Source organism: Lepisma saccharinum, chromosome 18 (genome assembly GCF_977018435.1).
Source record: "Lepisma saccharinum chromosome 18, izLepSacc3.1, whole genome shotgun sequence".
Classification (NCBI taxonomy): Eukaryota; Metazoa; Arthropoda; class Insecta; order Zygentoma; family Lepismatidae; genus Lepisma; species Lepisma saccharinum.
The window spans coordinates 10533047-10550950 of NC_139246.1; the positions used below are offsets into that span (position 1 = coordinate 10533047).

The following is a 17904-nucleotide window of genomic DNA, read 5'->3' on the forward strand; positions in this document are numbered from 1 at the left end:
TATGAGGTAGTAGTGGTAGAAAATATTAATTCTTTCACAGCAAATTTGTAAAAATATTATAAAAAGAACTCGGGTGATTTAACGTACAGTTCGGTGTTTCGTGCTTAGCATCAACACTCCCTGCTACAACAAAATCGTACACAATGAACTAATCCATTCAAGATTATTAACCTAACGAACGCGTACGTTTTAAAAAATAATATAATTCTGTATACACTTACCTTATTAAATAAGCCTAACGAAAGCTTCGTTCACCTGTATAGCACGCTGCTTGCTTGATTTTTAGCCGGCGCTGGTCGTCCTTTCGCACATGAACTCGTCAGGATATCGTGTGGCGACTTCCTGACGTGCACTGACACCCGCATGCTTTCACACATGCACACACATTAGCAGCGTTCCTTGTTTAAATGGCCTGTACATTTAGGAATCGCCAGCATTTTCGCTCGTCACTAACGTTCGAGTGGATCACATGGTTATATCGATCAAGTGTGGCTGTGAATTCACTAGCTTCGTCGGGCACGAGTAGCAGTCGACGGTAACGCCACATTGCGGCAGATGCGAAACGTTTTGACAGGCGCGTTTTCCCCCTAGTGAGGACTTGCGCTTACCTCACCCTGTGGCGAAGTGCCAACTTTTTTTCTTCGTTAGATTAATAACACAGTAAAGCGTGGAAAACGGACCATTTCGGTTACGCAGTGTGCCCAGGCTCTGGTCTCCAGAAACCTCGCAACGCATTAAGAATCGTCGTACTCTGTAGCCAACGCAGAGAATTTTTTGATTACGCATAACCAGATTCAAACCCGTAGAGTCGTACACAGAACTAACCAATCTGTGAAAAAGGGGTATCCTATTGTTACGAGAGCTCCCACGTTTCTGCGTATGAAGTGAAGCTGTTCTACACGCAACATGTAACATCACTGGCGTACCCAAATGGGTACTGGTACCCTCCTTCGAAAGTTTGAGAAAATCAACATTTTCAAATAAAACCAGTTAAAAATTCGGGGGGAAACAGAGTGGTTCTATTGGGTTCCTTAACAGGACCGGAACCTTTTTTCTCGAACAATTTAAATTCTGTCCAAGTTGCGTACTGTTTAATTTCAATGCGGTACTTAGACCGGATTTAAATTGATTCGGAATAAGGGTTCCTGAACCGTATTTAAACTGATCCGGAAAAGAGGACCGAATTGAAATACTTTACAGATAAAAAGGTTCTTTACGGTCCAGAACCCATTTTACGCTTCCAGCTTTTCTCTCCTGGACCGGAATTGAATTTATTTAAAATTTCTGGACATTTAACAACGCTACCTTATTGACATTTTTGAGAGTGAAAAGGTCTAAATAAAAGAAATATCTTATTGTGTTTACACCGTCCCCCACTCCAGAAGGCAGTTATATACGTACTATTCACCTTTACAATTGCAGCCCCTCCCGGAAAAAAAAATCTTGCGTACTCCAATGTGTAACATGAGCGCCAGAAAGAAATCGTGTCATCAGAGAAAAGGATTTTAAAAGGTCGAGAGGTAAGAAGACGTAAAGAAACAAAAGAAGCGAGAAACCGGAAAAGAGCGGAAAGTGAAGAGAAATAAACCAATGATATAAAGGGAAATGAATAGATAAAAAAATAAGCGATACATAAGAGAGCTACGGTTCCTGCCTGCGCCAACCTCTAATAAATGGGTATGTGGGAGGCAGGGTGCCGGAGCATGGTGCTGATCATATCTTCGCAATGGCCAAGATTGTGAATGTATACACCCGTATTTCTTCACAGCATGTTGCCACCTACAAGTGTATGAATATACGCTGTATAAAACACAACTTCGTTGACCCTGTACAGTGGGATCCACGAGTATTGTCCACGACTATTTTCATTAACTCTTACATCCTGTGTGTTTTTAAGCGATGGATTTTATGTATGCTGGTGCAGAAGTTGTCAACAGCTTGTTTTGAGTTTTCTGAATAAAGTGCACGAACATGGTGATGGACAATTTGCACGGTAATACTCATGGATACCACTGTACAGGGAGTAGCTTTACATTTCCTTTACCTACCTATGTATATGTACAGTAGTGGACATTTCTGGGTTATAACGATTCCATTGACTTTCAATAGCATTCTTACAACACAGAAGTGTCCGTGACTGTACAATAGGGTACCTGCAAAATATGTATGCTTTCGGGGGATGCAAGGGGTGTTCTTTTGAGAAGCCACCCAAAAGTCAGCCTTACGTCCACATAGTACACCCCTGTAATAGCAGTCTTGCAGATCAACGAGGCTCCAGGGCCTGGCTCCACTGCCATCATAATCCTCTTTGGGACTTGTGTTGTTTGATTGACTTGATATATTTTACTTCGCTTTTTGTGCCACTTTTGGCTAATTTGCGAAGATTAGGATGAGTGATGATGTGATGAACTTGATGAATGGACACTCACAAACATTCAGGCCGGGATTCGAACCCGGGACCCCTACCGTCGTAGCGCGATGTGCTAACCCCTCCGCCACGGCGCGACTTGTGTTGTGTCGTCCATATGTGTTTGTAAATTTTCTTGCACACCTTCATCTTACCATTATTCATCCCTATAGTCGCGATTGGCCAAAAGTGGCAGAAATGCGACGTTAAAGAAACAAAATTATTCAATCAAATACACCTGCTAAATCATGTATGTATGTGTGTGTGTGATATGTAGGGAAATCATAAATAAAGAAGTAAAACATACTTATAAAGAATCGAGGCAGAGAGAAAAAACAAGAATGACAATGCAAATAAAATGGGAAAGGAAAACATACGTATTTTTTTTCCCTTGATTCTCCGTGAGAGTCCTAGAGTATGAAATAGTGATGGATTTTTTTAGAACTCGAATAAATGCGTTGGCAAGTTAAATAATTTTCATACAGAAAACTCGTTATTAAATATAGAGTACGTAAAAGACAGACATGTAGAGAACAAAATTGCCAATAGATGGTGCTCACAATAAAGCATTACAATTCATCTGCTTACAAGTATGGTGCTTGATATACCGCCTATCAAGAAAACAGAAGCAAAGAGTAGTAAAAAATCTGTATAAAAATATCCAACATCTTATATTCTCAGCAACTAATCTGCACATTGTTATAAATTTACTTAATAATCAGAGGTATATATTTTTTTCAATTTTGTAACAATTGTTATTATTGTATATGTCGTTTTCATAATTCCTCCTATTGAAACAATAAGCTGCGGCATGTTCATGAACAATCATATATGAGGAGTAAAGTGAATGATCAAAGAAAACAAAATCCTATTCTCTCAAGGGGTCTTGGGTTCGATTTTCTTTTGATGCATATTTAACAGTGGTTTGGATCCAAATTTAAACTGTAGATCCAGTTTCGATTAGCCTATCATAAGCCCAAAGTGGTCTTGAATCAAACTTTTTAAAAAATATTCTTCATTCTGTTTAACTTTGTGATCAAAGAAAGAACATTTGAGTATTCAAAAATATTAGGAATAATTATATATCCAAAAACCTGGCAGTTGGGAGGGGCGTTCGCCCTCCCCGTGGATATTCGCCTGTGTGGAACTTTGTGTGCTAAATTAAGTCAGAAAACTTGTTAAACTATCTCAACATATATATTTACATTAATTCATAACTCTATTCACTTACCTTCGTTGGTTGTAAAGATTTGTAATTGACTTGTTCACAGTTTGGTCTTCCAGGACATAACTTGATAAGAAATTCGTAACTCTTTTCGTCCTGCTTTTGATTATAAAGAATGGATCACAACCGGGCACAGCACGGCGTCTTGCATACAATGGCATTGTTTCCACTTGCAGTATGACGAAGTGTATCTCTGTTCCATAAACACAGTGCACACTATAATAAACTTCTTGCTGCTACACGGAATTGTTAGCGCATAATAAATCGATGATTTTCCAAGGTGGTTATAGTGTCAAGTATAGACGCCGATTTGGAGGGGAAGAGAGGCAAGGTAGCTCATGCCGTTTGGGGGGGGGGGTCTTGATCCTGCTTTTTTTAATAGGGAGAAAAAGTGGCGCAGGAACAGCAGGGTAGAATTTACCACTATGTACAGTCACAGGCAATAAAAATGGGACACCTAAATCCTGAAACACTCGGTTATCTGCATGGAGTTATGTGTGTTGCCTAACTCTACGGATGTGATAGAACTTGTCATTGAAACTTTGCTATTAAAATTTGTAATGGTCGGATTGACCATTACTGGTTTGTGGTATTGTATTAATTCATTGCTGGCTATAAGGTGTAGGGTTAATTAATGTTTCCATGTAAAGTAAAAAAAAAAAAAAAAAAAGTAAAGTGTTCCCCTGTGCATAGCACCACGCCATGAAGGCGTATAGGGGGTGTGGGGGTAACGCCCCACACTTTCTTGATCCGGTCGTGAGTGGGGGTGATGTGATCAGCATCACGCCCCTGACCGCCTTTACCCCCCAGGGTTTCCCCCAGGTACCCATGTTATTCGACGCTGGGTAGGCGCCGGGGCCGCTTCCACCGTTAGAAAAGTTCCCGGATTTGAACCGGCCGGGGATCGAACCCGGGACCTTTCCATGTGCGTACTTTTATATGTTATTGCTTGTAAGAATATGTGCTTGTGTCTTTCACTGGATATTAGATTCCCATGTTTTTTAGCTTCCCAGTTGGAGGAGCTGTCTTTCAAAAGACCGTTGCTATGGAAAACTCCAGTGCTACGGGGTGGACGTCCACGGACTCCCACCCTGACTATAAAGAACGCCAGTTGGGCTTAAGAAGAAAACAGTTGTTTCCCAACTTCACGACGACGAGGAACCTTTCTTCGAGTTTAGTCCACTTTTGGTGGCTAGACTGATAATAAGAATGTAGCATTTGGTGTAAGCCAACCCCTGTTGCTGTCCCAAAATCCCCTTTAGAAGAGCTTTGATTAAGGTCGCTGATGGAAATATGGCCACATTAAGCTTTAATTAATTAACCTGACATCGTCGTATGCATTTTGCAAACAAAAGTTGTGGGAGGCAATTTGTTGGTCTTTTGGTTATAACATACCAAAAAAAAAAAAAAGAAGAAGTTTCGTTCGTGAATATGAATATAAAAAATACGGACGTGAACGTAAGTCTGACTTTAGGCCATATTAAAACATATGAGGTTAATATGGCCACCATTTGTTTTTCTGTTTTGAAATGGTTTTAAGTCAATAAAAATACAATGTAAAATTAGTTTTATAACTTTTACATGTTATTTTATAGAATTATATGGTTATAAATTTGATACAGTTAAACATGTAAAGACTAATAAGCAAGTTTAAAGACGTTTGGAACATTTTAGCACCATTTGTAGTTGTTTACATTTTATATTATAACTTTTGTTACTTTTTATGCATTCAAATGTTAGATAAAAACATTTAAGCTTACTACAAATGAAAAGAAGAACATAAGAAATATAATAAAACAATAAGTTACCTCATTTCTTTATATTGACTTTATTGGGTGCATTTTGGACAAGTGAAAATGCCAAGTATGACCATATCAACAACTTCAACGTAATATTACACAAATTGTAAATAGTAAACTAACGGTTAAGATAAATTTAATTATGGCAATTTGCTTGTTTAAGCACAGAATACTACTCACTCTGCAATTACGAAATTAAAATTATCAGTAAAATAGACGTAGAAACAAATGCGAACTTACCGCAGCGAAATAACATGCGTATTTTCTTTCTCGACAACAACTCGACAATATGGAGTCTCCACGCCTTTGTAAATATGATTATAAAACCAGGTGGCCGCGGTGGCTCAGTCGGTAACGCGTCTGATTACCATGCTAAAGGTCCCGGGTTCGATCCCCGGCCGGTTCAAATCCGGGAACTTTTCTAACGTAGGAAGCGGTCCCGGCGCCCACCCAGCGTCGAATAACATGGGTACCTGGGGGAAACCCTGGGGGGTAAAGGCGGTCAGGGGCGTGATGCTGATCACATCACCCCCACTCGCAACCGGATCAAGAAAGTGTGGGGCGTTACCCCCACACCCCCTATACGCCTTCATGGCGTGGTGCTAAGCACAGGGGAGCACTTTACTTTTTTTTTACGCCGTTGTAACGGACACCGCGTCACCAGCTCTTGTGAAGCCCCTCAGGGGACATGCCCAAACGTGCTAGCACCATCTGTAGTTATCATTAGGAATTACATGGAGGATAGCCAGTTGGCCATATTTGCATCAGGGACCTTATTTGGATATTTCCGTATAGAAAATTGATGCCCAAATGGAAAGAAATAAAGGCGTAAAGAAACGCAAGGAAAAGGCCCACAGAGAGAGTTTCCTAACTCTTTTGAGAGAATATATACTTCTACAATATCAATCGCGTTCGGAAACGGTGAAAAAAAATGACTTGGTTTTCAAAGGCAGACAAGCTTGGTATCGTAGCTTGCTCGCGTTCAATGTGACTCACGCTATTCAAGGCTGCTTCTTATCGCAAACCACTGTGCGTCGATGCAGTGTCTGCACCCAACAAGTTACAAGTGACCAGAGTCGAATTTTAAAGAGAATCTGAAGAATGATAGATTTCAAGTTGGGCACTAGCTCAACATGAAATAGTTAATGTCTGACAAACAAGAAACCTTATTAAATAAGTATCGGGATAGTAATATGAGTATCCACTCCTTTTTAACAATGTAAGCTCGAAGACAATCTGTATTCCATTTGTTTATATTGGCAACTTGGTCAACCGGAGGTTATTATAAGGAACTATTTCGCAGATGTTCATGTAAAATACAAATAAAATATATTCACAAGCTTAGATATACTAACAACGAAGAAATAAATTCAGAGTTAAATTTCAAATGCATGTGTATAGAGTAATTCTAGAAGTACAGAGCTATATCAGAGTGTTGAACATCTTTTTGCAGGATAACGTTTACAATATTGATGCGACAGAATAATTAAGAACTGTTGCTCTAAAGGAAACAAAGGGCGTAGTGTATTGGTTAGAGTTCTTGAAAGCATTGATTGTGGTCCCAGGTTCGATCCCCCATGCTAGGTATTCTTTTCTTTCTTTTTTTTAAAATCCCCTTCTATCAAACAAGAGCATGGTAACATTATTTGTAATAGTAGTGTGTAGTGGCTACATTGTTCTGCATATGGAATTTATAAAAAAACAAACAAATAAATGAATTGACACACGTTCAAAGGGATATTTTCATGTATAAGATCGTGAATTATGATACTCTAACGATAATTGTGTACTGCTTCAAAGACATTGACAAATATTAATAAAATAACTATTAAACTACTAAATTAACTATTCAGTTTGGAATTAACGATGGGGAAGGGAAAATATTAAATAACAAAATCTACATTTCAACGGAGAAGTGGACAAAAATTGGAGAATTCTTATAAATATTAAAATTACATTCATGTTTTTAGTGGTATAATCGCAGGTAAAATCAAAGATCTTACATGGAAGATTTTATCTTGCTCTGAACGAAGCCAAAAGGCATTTCGAACCGATCTAATACATTCTCCAATATATTTCAAAATGTTATTGAATGTTTCATGTCGATAATATAACTAATGCATCAATTCTTGACGCTGAGACGATATTTTCTGAAACTACATCTTCTCTTCAGTCCCTTATGTTCTTCTCTTTTCCTTCTTCTCTCCCCTCCTTCTGCTCTGCTTTTATCTCATATCGTCTTCCCTAGTTTTCTTGCATCTTATCTCCATCCCACTCATCCCCACTCCTCGTATCTCCTTTCCTGTCTTCGATTTCCGACTCCACTGCACTCTTCTCCTCTTCTTTTCGTTCTTCTCTTTTTCTCTCCATTACTCTACTCTCCACTCCCCTCTTCTCGTCTCCTCTTCTCTCATCTCGTTTTCCTCCTTTCTTCTCTTCTTTGCTCCATTTTCCTCATCTCTCCTAGAATCTTCTTCCAATCTCCTCATCTCTCCTCTCTTTCTTCTCTCCTCTACTTTTCCTCTTCTCTTTTCGCTTTCTCTTTCTCCTCTCCTTTGTCACCTCTCGTTTTCTCTCACCTCTTTTCCTTTCTGTAGACTCATCAGCGATGAAATACCAGAACACCTATTTTTTCTTTGAGAATGAATTTTGTCAATTGCGATATAATAGTGATATTTTTAATAATTTTACACGTTTTTATTTTTTCGTGTATTTGATAAATATCTTTTGTGCATGTGGCAACCCTGAAATTGAGCCTAACTCTACACGCAACCCACCAACGCCTTGTGTAAATTGGGTTGCCTAGTTTAAAATGTCGTTGTCCTAAAACTTTTGAGAGACACTGTACAATGTCAATAACATTGCAGACCTTACATTGAAAAAATATTTACTATTATTTCGTTATTCGAGCATGTCATAAAATCATGTGCATATTAATGAAAAAAATAACAGAAATACCGTTAGTCTTGGAGATATGGCGTGTTAAATGTCATCCGATGTTGGTCCACCGGTCGCCAAGAGGTCAGACACAGTAGCTAGAGGGAATGGGTGAAGAGAAGTCAGGGTAGCCAAGGGGTTGCCTAGGATCCTCTCAGGATTGATTGATTTGTTGTTCTAAGTCAACTTTATGCACAGGAAGGCTAATCGGGACTGGGCCTACAGTTTAAAGTGGGATCCGAACCACTGTGCCATGTGCCACCACCGGGTATCGAACCCGGGACCCCTTGTTTACAGATCCTCTCAGGAGTCTAATGTCGGTGCAAAATTATGATTTTTCATGTAACCTTGTGGCCAATACTTAGACACAAGTTGCACGCGTCTATTGACAAAATTTCGAACTGCTAGTGTTGCCAGTGCCAGCTAAGGTGACATACTCCTTAAATGACACTTTTTCATGTAACCCCTATAATCGGCATTCCAAAAGTCATCAAATGCTATACATAACCCATATTGATCGCAAATGATAGATTTGATATGACATGGCATTAGGCATCAGGCGTCTAATTATGACCCTTCAATAGATTCTTACATATGTTTCACAGAGAAAAGCTCGCGCGCCCTGCAAACCCTTCAGTCCTTACTTCGAGTACACTTGACGCTTGAGAGAAACCTTCCACGCAATGTCCGCAATAAAATGTATGTAGGGTAAGGGAAAGCCGGGATTCAGAGATTGAAGCACAAATATTTTGACGAGAGCAAAAGAGGAAAGTATATTTCTTTTCGTGTGCAGAATCTCAACGTTTCGTGCAAATTTTAACAAACTAAGAAGAGCTATTGTGTCTACATATGTATTTAATTACTATTAATTTGATTGAATGAGTTGGTGTTTTAAGTCCACTTTATGCACCCAGAAGTGCCATTTTGGGAAAAAGTTAACGCAGACTTCTGCCATGGATTAATTTCTATAATTTCCTGTATGTAGTAAACAGACAATGATAAGCATTGAAAACTATCTCAATTGATGAGGCTTTATGATGCAGAAAACCTGGTGTAAATATGAGATGTTGCGGATATTAGGAGTGAACTTGCAAAATACAAGTTGCGAGAATTAGCAGTTGAAAGTATTCACATCTATTTTGTTGTGCATGCAGTGTTCTATTCGAAAGCAAGTTTGAGAGTATTAGAGGTGAAGTAGACTCCTAACACACGTTGTGTGAGTTCCTAGTCTCCAATGTATATGATCAAATAATAAAAGAAAAATCGACCTTTTTTGAGTTTACCCTTATATCTGCAATGCCTCATATAACTTATGGATTTCATGTTATAAGTGATCAAATTTTGGGTTGCGTGACTTTTGAAACACACTGTACTATTCCATCTATAAGGCTTGCTTCCTGGAAGTACAGTACTGTATATGCTATTAATTATTAAAAGATAAGGAAACAAATGAAGGAATTCACACATAAGTAGTGTAGAACTACATTATCTCACGCTTTCATTTACTTCCTCATGCTTTAAAAAGAACAGCATTGTGTTTTGAAGAAACACATAGAACATAGCTGCTACTATGGTGTGTGTGCTCCCACACACAATATAATTTGATTTCAAGTCAATCTTTGAAATAATGTCATAAATGTGATTAATAATCTTATAAATTATTGGGTTCCTTCAAGTTATCCATATACTGTTGTAATAACAATAAAAGTAATTTTATTTACATTGGTCTAAATATACAGGGTGTATAAAAAAGAATCATCCAATTTTAAAAGGCTCTTTGTTCATTGGTTTCCTAAATCTAGCCTTTTGAAATTGGATGATTCTTTTTTATGTATGGTGTACATGCTATATAGGTATACAAACTACATATGATTCTATTTTAGTAACATGACCTCTTTCAGAAATAAATATTTTGTAATTTTCAATTACAGTGCAAGATGCGTGAATCTTCTTGCATGGAGGTCGCTCCTTTGGCTGTTTGTTGTTGGCGTAACTGTGTGGGTACTGCACGAATCTTGGAATGGAGATGTGTATTTCACTGGCAAGAAATACACACCAACTATTTCACGTAAGTTTATTGTGTGTAGTTCAAAAGAGTTGCTTGCAACAAATGTTCACTTTCTTGGGCACGTATTCATCCTCAAGCTATCATGAGATCATATGGCTTATTCACGTGATTGGGAAAGATTGAGTTACAATGAAGGTTACGTTGGTAGTTATGATGTGCATTGAAGTTGCATTTGCCAAATTCTCTAAGCTACGGAGCTATCCCACATGTTGAACTACTAGGGGTTGAATGAATTTTATTTTGATAATTTCTTCATTCATAAGAACTTTTAAGATGTAATGAAATTATTGTTTTAATAGACAGGCAGATGGGGCAATACAAAACAGATGTTCCACTAAACTTGTATTTGCAAAACCTTTTTTACAATTTTTTAGATCTTCACACTTATTACGAGGGGCATCTAGAAAGTAAGGTCTGATTAACAATTAAATAAAACAAAAACATCCTTACTAATTGACATTTATTGCATTAAATACAGTGACTCATAACCTACTTTTTGACATATTCACCACAGTTATTCAAGCATTTGTTGTAGTGTGGCACTAATGTGTCATAACAGTTGGGCTGAAAAGTTCATAGGCTGACTCATAGATGGCGTTACTAGAATTAAATCCATGTGATTTTTACTTAGTACTAACCTTCAAAAGATACGTGTATAAATTTCACAGCTGCCGGATAATTAGTTCGTGAGATATAGCATTGTGAGTGAAGCAGCTTTTGTCATTGTGAAAAAATGGATAAAAAAGAATTTCGTGTGTTAATAAAGCATTGCTTTTTGGCGAAAAAAATACTGTTGAAGCCAAGGCTTGGCTTGATAAACATTATTCGGACTCTGCACCAGGAAAATCAACCGTTGAGAAGTGGTTTGCTAAATTTAAACGAGGCGAAATGAGCATCGAAGACGATGCACGCAGTGGACACCCCAAAGAGGCTGTTACCGATGAAAACATCAAAAAAGTCCACAAAATAATTTTAAATGATCGTAAAGTGAAGTTGATCGAGATAGCTGAGACTTTAAAAATATCAAAGGAACGTGTTGGACATATTGTGCATGAATATTTGAACATGCGAAAGCTGTGTGCAAATGGATGCCGCGCGTGCTCACAATCGATCAAAAGCAACAACATTTTGATGATTCGGAGCAATGTTTAGCGATATTCAACCGTAATAAACACGAAATTTTCCGTCGATATATTACAATGGATGAAACATGGCTCCATAACTACACTCCAGAGTCCAATCGACAGTCAGCCGAGTGGACTGCACGTGATGAACCGAATCCAAAGCGTGGAAAGACGCAACAGTCGGCTGGCAAGGTTATGGCATCAGTATTCTGGGATGCGCATGGTATTATATTCATCGATTACCTCAAAAAGGGCCAGACCATCAACAGCGATTATTATATAGCGTTGTTGGAGCGTTTAAAGGATGAAATCACGAAAAAACGGCCCCATTTGAAGAAGAAAAAAGTGCTGTTTCATCAAGACAATGCACCGTGTCACAAATCAATGAAAACGATGGCAAAATTATATGAATTAGACTACGAATTGCTTCCCCATCCACCATATTCTCCAGATCTGGCCCCCAGTGACTTTTTCCTGTTTGCAGACCTTAAAAGAATGCTCGCTGGAAAGAAATTTAGCACTGATGAAGAGATAATCGCCGAAACTGAGGCCTATTTTGAGGCTAAAGAGAAATCGTACTATAAAAATGGCATCGAAAAATTGTATGACCGCTATAATCGTTGTATCGCCCTCAAAGGCAACTATATTGAATAATAAAATCGAATTTTGTCAAAAACATATTTTTTACTATGTTAGCCTACGAACTTTCCAGCCCAACTGTTATGTGTCTGCCACCAAAGACTGGAACCATCTGTACTGCAGTGTTGCTGTCAAAACACTGTCCTGCTAGAAACTGCTGCAGCCAAAAGAAGAGATGAAAATTACTAGGTGCAAGGTCAGGCCTGTATGGTGGGGGGGGGAATGTGATTGTTGTATGGGGTCATGCACACTGTGCACATTGGATCAGCCTTCCATGAATTCCAAACCATGTTCTGACCATGCTGTTGCTCATGACTTGTGATCTGAACACTTCACCTGCAAATCTCTGCTGGCATCCACTTCCGAGTCTGCAAAAATCTGATTACAGTACATACTTTGCACTTGGCAGGAGACTATATAAGACCTGCCATCTCTCTCCTAGCACTGTCCTAAAACGACTGCCTTCACAGTGCTGTGACTACACCAGATAGCACCTCTTCCTGCCTGCCTCCAACCAATAGCACTACATAGACACACAACCGGGACTTGCTTTCTGGATGCCCCTCATAGTTTCAGATATTGTCCATGATTTTAAACAGTTTTCTTTCACAGACAGGTTGAACAAGCATGTTGTTCGAGCTACTTCTTGGCAGGTGTATCACTTCACCCAATTTTATCTTTATATATCTGGTTACTGAGATACTAATACAAGGTGATATAAAAGTCACTTTCCCCAAACATTAATTTTCTTACTTGTTCATGCAAAAACACACACAGAGCTGTCATAACTTGAATAATCAAACAAGTTCCCATGGGGTTGACAACCATGAAAACTTCCATTGTTATTTGTGTTGCAATATTGGATTGTCATTGTTGGTTTTGTTTGTTTTATCATCAGTTACTGCACATGTTCCTTGAAATTACTCAGTGAACCGAATCGTGAATGAACCACAGAGGCAGAGCAACTTGTTTTGTGTTGCAACGTTGGTGGAAACTCAACAAGAAAGATGGAGTGTTCAGATACCACATGATCTGAACATTTGCAACAGTTGAACAGTCATTCCAGAACTTGGATACGAATCATCAATTATGTTCTGCCATTTGTGAATCTGTGCCGAAATGATGCGATTTGTGTATTGAGAATCATAGTCTCCATTTCAGTGTGACTCAGTTGTTACCATATGCAGATGATGTAGACTTATTAGGGGATGATATAAATACAATTACGAATAATGCTAAAATATTTTTCTAAACTGCTAAAGAGATAGGTTTAGAAGTTAACAAAGAGAAAATTAAATATATGCTTACAGGCCAAAACCAAGTGTTAGGTAATAATCAAAATCTAATTATTGATAACAACTCATTTGAACCAGTTTCCAAATTCAAATACTTAGGAGTAATATTAACAAGTCAAAATGATATTAAAGAGGAAATAAAAAGCAGGCTTAATTCAGGAAATGCATGTTATTTCTCTCTTCATAAACTTTTGTCTTCTCGTTTAATATCTAAGAAACTAAAAGTTAAAATATACAAAACAGTAATTTTGCCTGTAGTATTATATGGGTGTGAAACTTGGTCCCTTACATTGAAAGAGAAACATAAATTGAGAGTATTTGAAAATAAGATCCTTAGGAAAATATTTGGACCTAAAAGTAGAGGTTACATAATTTAGAACTACATAATTTGTATTCATGTCCAGATATTATTAGAATAATTAAATCAAGAAGACTTAGGTGGGCAGCCGATGTGGCACGAATGGGAGAGGAAAGAGAAGATTACAGGATTCTTGTTGGGAAACCTGATGGTAAGAGACCTGTAGGAAGGCCAAGATGAAGATGGAGGGACAACGTTGAGATAGACCTAAAGGAAATTGGTAGGGATGGAAAAGAGCATATAGATCTTGCTCAAGATAGGGACAGATGGAAGGCCTGTGTTGCTGCAGCCATGAACCTTCGGGTTTAAGAAGGCTAGAGAGTTAGTTAGTTAGGTAGTCTCCATTTCAAACTTTGTAAAGCAATGTACAATAAAGGGTAAGGGAAATGTTGTTATTTGTTAAAATTTGTGGGTACATGCACAAAATATCATAAATTTTGAGTCAAGAAATAATACTACTTACTGACAACAGAACTACACACACACACACACACACTCCAGCATTTTTAAAAAATACATATAACAACTAATAAGGAAATTATGAAAAATGGAATAACAGTACAAATGAGCAATACTTTTCTGTAGCGATAATAAATAGACCTATCATTCTCCATTCTAGTTGCAATTGCAAGAATCTGGAATGCCACTTGTGATGGCTGACACACACCTGTACTGGTCCTCTATGGCCTGGGAATGGTCACAGCTAGGTTACCCAAATCGGACTTCTCAGTCTGACTAATAGGGTAAACAGATGACAAGTCCTGTCTGCTCACTGCTGTCAGATTTATACCTTTCTTTTAGTTAGAATCTTCTTCCAATAAAGTTTGATTTACTATCTGTTATGCACAATTACAATAAAACTTATCCACTGGCAATCCTGGATTTGGTTGACAGATGCAGATCTGCGTGCAAATCTGTAACAGCCAACCCTTCCAAACCCACGGTTTGATGTATCGCAAGAACCCAGAGCATAAGCAGCAGGTTTATGAGAAACTAGCCCAAGCCTAAGCTGAAGCCTGACATTGGGTGGGGGTAGTTCTCCCTACGAGGTTTACCTGTGATACCAGCAATCTGGTAAGAAAGATGAAATTACAGAAATCTGGTTCCCTTTTATACCGAACGGTTGTTTACAAAATACCAAGGAAACTTGGTCGATATTTACACGTATCCATGGATCTACATAATTACATCATGCAATTTAGGCTTTTACAATATTTACATAAAATTATTAAAGTTGTAAATTACATACCTTCTTAAAATATTTTTTCAACGCCAATAAAGATCACATAATTATTAATTTTGTTATCTTAAAAGTCTGCAGGTTAATGCCAAAATGTTCAAATTTCGTGCAAGGCACAGATAATATATGAGTAATCTAGCATGTGCAGATGTTGAGCTCCCGCTTTACAAATGAAAGAACGACCAGATTCGACTGGGGCGACACATGGCCTTGAAAATAGAACACGTTTTCTTACACATAGTTCATTTTAGTTACTTCTCTGTGGCTGTGGCTCATTATGGGTGTATTCTCAGAAGGGATTGGATTCAAATATGAATCCTAACTACCCTAATCATGAATCCTGGAACTTGTATCCTAATTCTGAATGCTGGATCTTGTATCATATTCCTGAACTCTAAATCTCGCATCCTAATTCTGAATGCTGGATCTCGTATCCTCTTCCTGAATGCTGGATCTTGTATCATATTCCTGAATTCTAAATCTCGCATCCTAATTCTGAATGCTGGATCTTGTATCATATTCCTGAATTCTAAATCTCTCATCCTAATTCTGAATGCTGGATCTTGTATCCTCTTCCCGAATGTTGGATCTTGTATTATATTCCTGAATTCTAAATCTCGCATCCTAATTCTGAATTCTGGATCTCGTATCCTCTTCCCGAATGCTGGATCTTGTATCATATTCCTGAATTCTAAATCTCTCATCCTAATTCTGAATGCTGGATCTCGTATCCTCTTCCCGAATGCTGGATCTTGTATCATATTCCTGAATTCTAAATCTCGCATCCTATTCCCGAACGCTAGATCTGATATTTTAATTCTGTGTCCGCACTTTGGCATCATAGTCCTGAATCTGACATCCAAATCCCAAATACAATATTGTAATCCGGAATCTGATAAGCAATTCCCCAATCCGATGACCAAATCTTGAATGATTAAGATCCTTCCATCCCTAATTCTGATCAATGTGTATTCAGTGCCTCATGTGAGTTACTGCTCCAATTTTGTCACGTGAAGGAACCTGTGATAATCATTAGAAAGAATGATTGCCAATTTTTGTGGCAATCTGTAAAAAAATTTCATGTGTGCTAGTCACCTACGGTAGCTAAAACCGTATCAGATTGGTTTTGTTTCATTCATTCCATACTCTAGATTTTTCTTACTTTTACTTGTTCTGGGCATTGAAAAGTTTTCTGGATTGAAACTATTTGCTTGACGAAAATGTCCTTCAAAATATAAAAAAAATCCGAAAAATATGAAACCCAGATTGGGATGGTAATCTTGTTCTTATGCCATGACAATGCTCATATTTTATAACTAAAGGTATCTTACTTGCTGAGCAACCCACACGTCATACCTGTATTAATATTCAGACATGTTTTATCTCTTTCTTTGCAGCTGAAGACAGGAAGCGAATTTTTCTGGAACAGCTACAGCAAGTGGGAGGTGTAAATTCAGTAGCTGTTCAAAGGCAGAAAATGTTCATGAATTTCTCAGAAATGATAGCACGGCATAAGTTGAATGGAATAGGAGATGCCGTTTGGATACCTGAACTTGGAGTTCCTGTAATTGGATCAGTGTGGAAACAGCTAAAGGAAATGAAGAAGCAAGCCATGAGACCTGCGAACGAATCGGAAGTACGCAAAACTCTTCATATAGTTGAGAAAACATGGAAGAAATTTCCCCCAACAACTTCAAAAAAATATATACTTTTAGTGAGTACGTGGAGAAGTGGGTCTACATTTGTTGGCCAAATTTTGGCCCATCAACCGGGTGTTTTTCAACACTATGAACCACTTAGTTATATAGGTGTTAGGCAAGTTAGGAATAAAACCGATGAACAAAGTGCACAGACGTTCATATCGGAACTACTATCTTGCAACTTTGCAAACAAGCAGTATCTTAACCACACATTTCAGAATCTTATAGACATGGTTGGACACAATGTTGCCATATGGGAAGCATGCAGGCAAGGACCTAATAAAAATGCATGTGCCAATCAGACTTTCTTGCACAACTCTTGCATTCACTTCCCCATTCATGTTATGAAACTTGTGAGGCTTAGATTACGTCACGTACAGCGTTTCCTTGAAAGTACACAGGGTGATTATAAAGTTGTGTACCTTGTGCGAGACCCACGTGGTACAATGGCATCTCGATATTCGTCAGTTAAGTGGTGCCATGATTCAAAGGAGTGCATCCTACCGGAAGTTCTGTGCAAAGATTTGGACAATGATATTAGCATGGCGCAACAGTTTTCTGCTCATTTTCCAGATAAGTTTCGAGTTCTGCAGTATGAGGATGTTGCAAAATATCCACAAGAAATTATATTTCAATTATTTCAGTTCTTGGGGTTGCCATACACAGACGAAACAGACAATTTAGTCAGAACATTCACTGAAAAGAATGATAACGCCCCTTGGAGTGTGAGGAGGAAGTCCTCCGAGAGGATAGACAGGTGGAAAGAAACACTAAATCCAGATCAAGTTGGACATATAAATAGTGCATGCCAAAATGTCATATCAACTCTTGGATATTAATTCTGAAAATCTTAGCACACATTTATAGTATTGGTTGAACAGTATCAAGAGCACAAAATAAAGTGTATGTATGTACAGGAAAAGTTATTTTTGTAAAAATATTTTCATCTAACTATTTTTGTATAATATATATGTAAATAAAGTATAATATTGTTAGCAATTTCATACATCTATTTTCTGTACCAGAATTCAGTAACTAGAAGCTGCCCAAATGTATATATTTTATTCAAATGTAAATATTTGTATTTCAAATGTTTTTTTGTTGGAATTTCA

General features: G+C 38.0%; 2 protein-coding genes across 4 annotated transcripts in view; one reads left to right on the forward strand and one right to left on the reverse strand.

Moving 5' to 3' along the window:
• LOC146002380 (solute carrier family 35 member G1-like) overlaps window positions 1–3732 on the reverse strand; it is a 176070-nt gene extending 172338 nt beyond the window's left edge. Inside the window, exon 1 of one of the 3 annotated variants that reach the window (XM_083140116.1) lies at window positions 3639–3732. The gene's annotated coding sequence lies outside the window, so the exon portion shown is untranslated. Of the gene's footprint in view, window positions 1–221; window positions 595–3638 lie in introns of those variants that run through there. The other 2 variants (XM_083140117.1, XM_083140115.1) reach the window with 2 other exon arrangements.
• Window positions 1–17769, forward strand: part of LOC146002379 (carbohydrate sulfotransferase 1-like) — a 157719-nt gene extending 139950 nt beyond the window's left edge. The window contains exons 2-3 of the mRNA XM_083140111.1: window positions 10300–10436; window positions 16490–17769. Of these exons, the coding sequence (XP_082996237.1) occupies window positions 10300–10436; window positions 16490–17631 (1279 nt within the window). The 3' untranslated portion in view covers window positions 17632–17769. The remainder of the gene's footprint in view (window positions 1–10299; window positions 10437–16489) is intronic.
• Window positions 17770–17904: the final 135 nt, after the last annotated feature.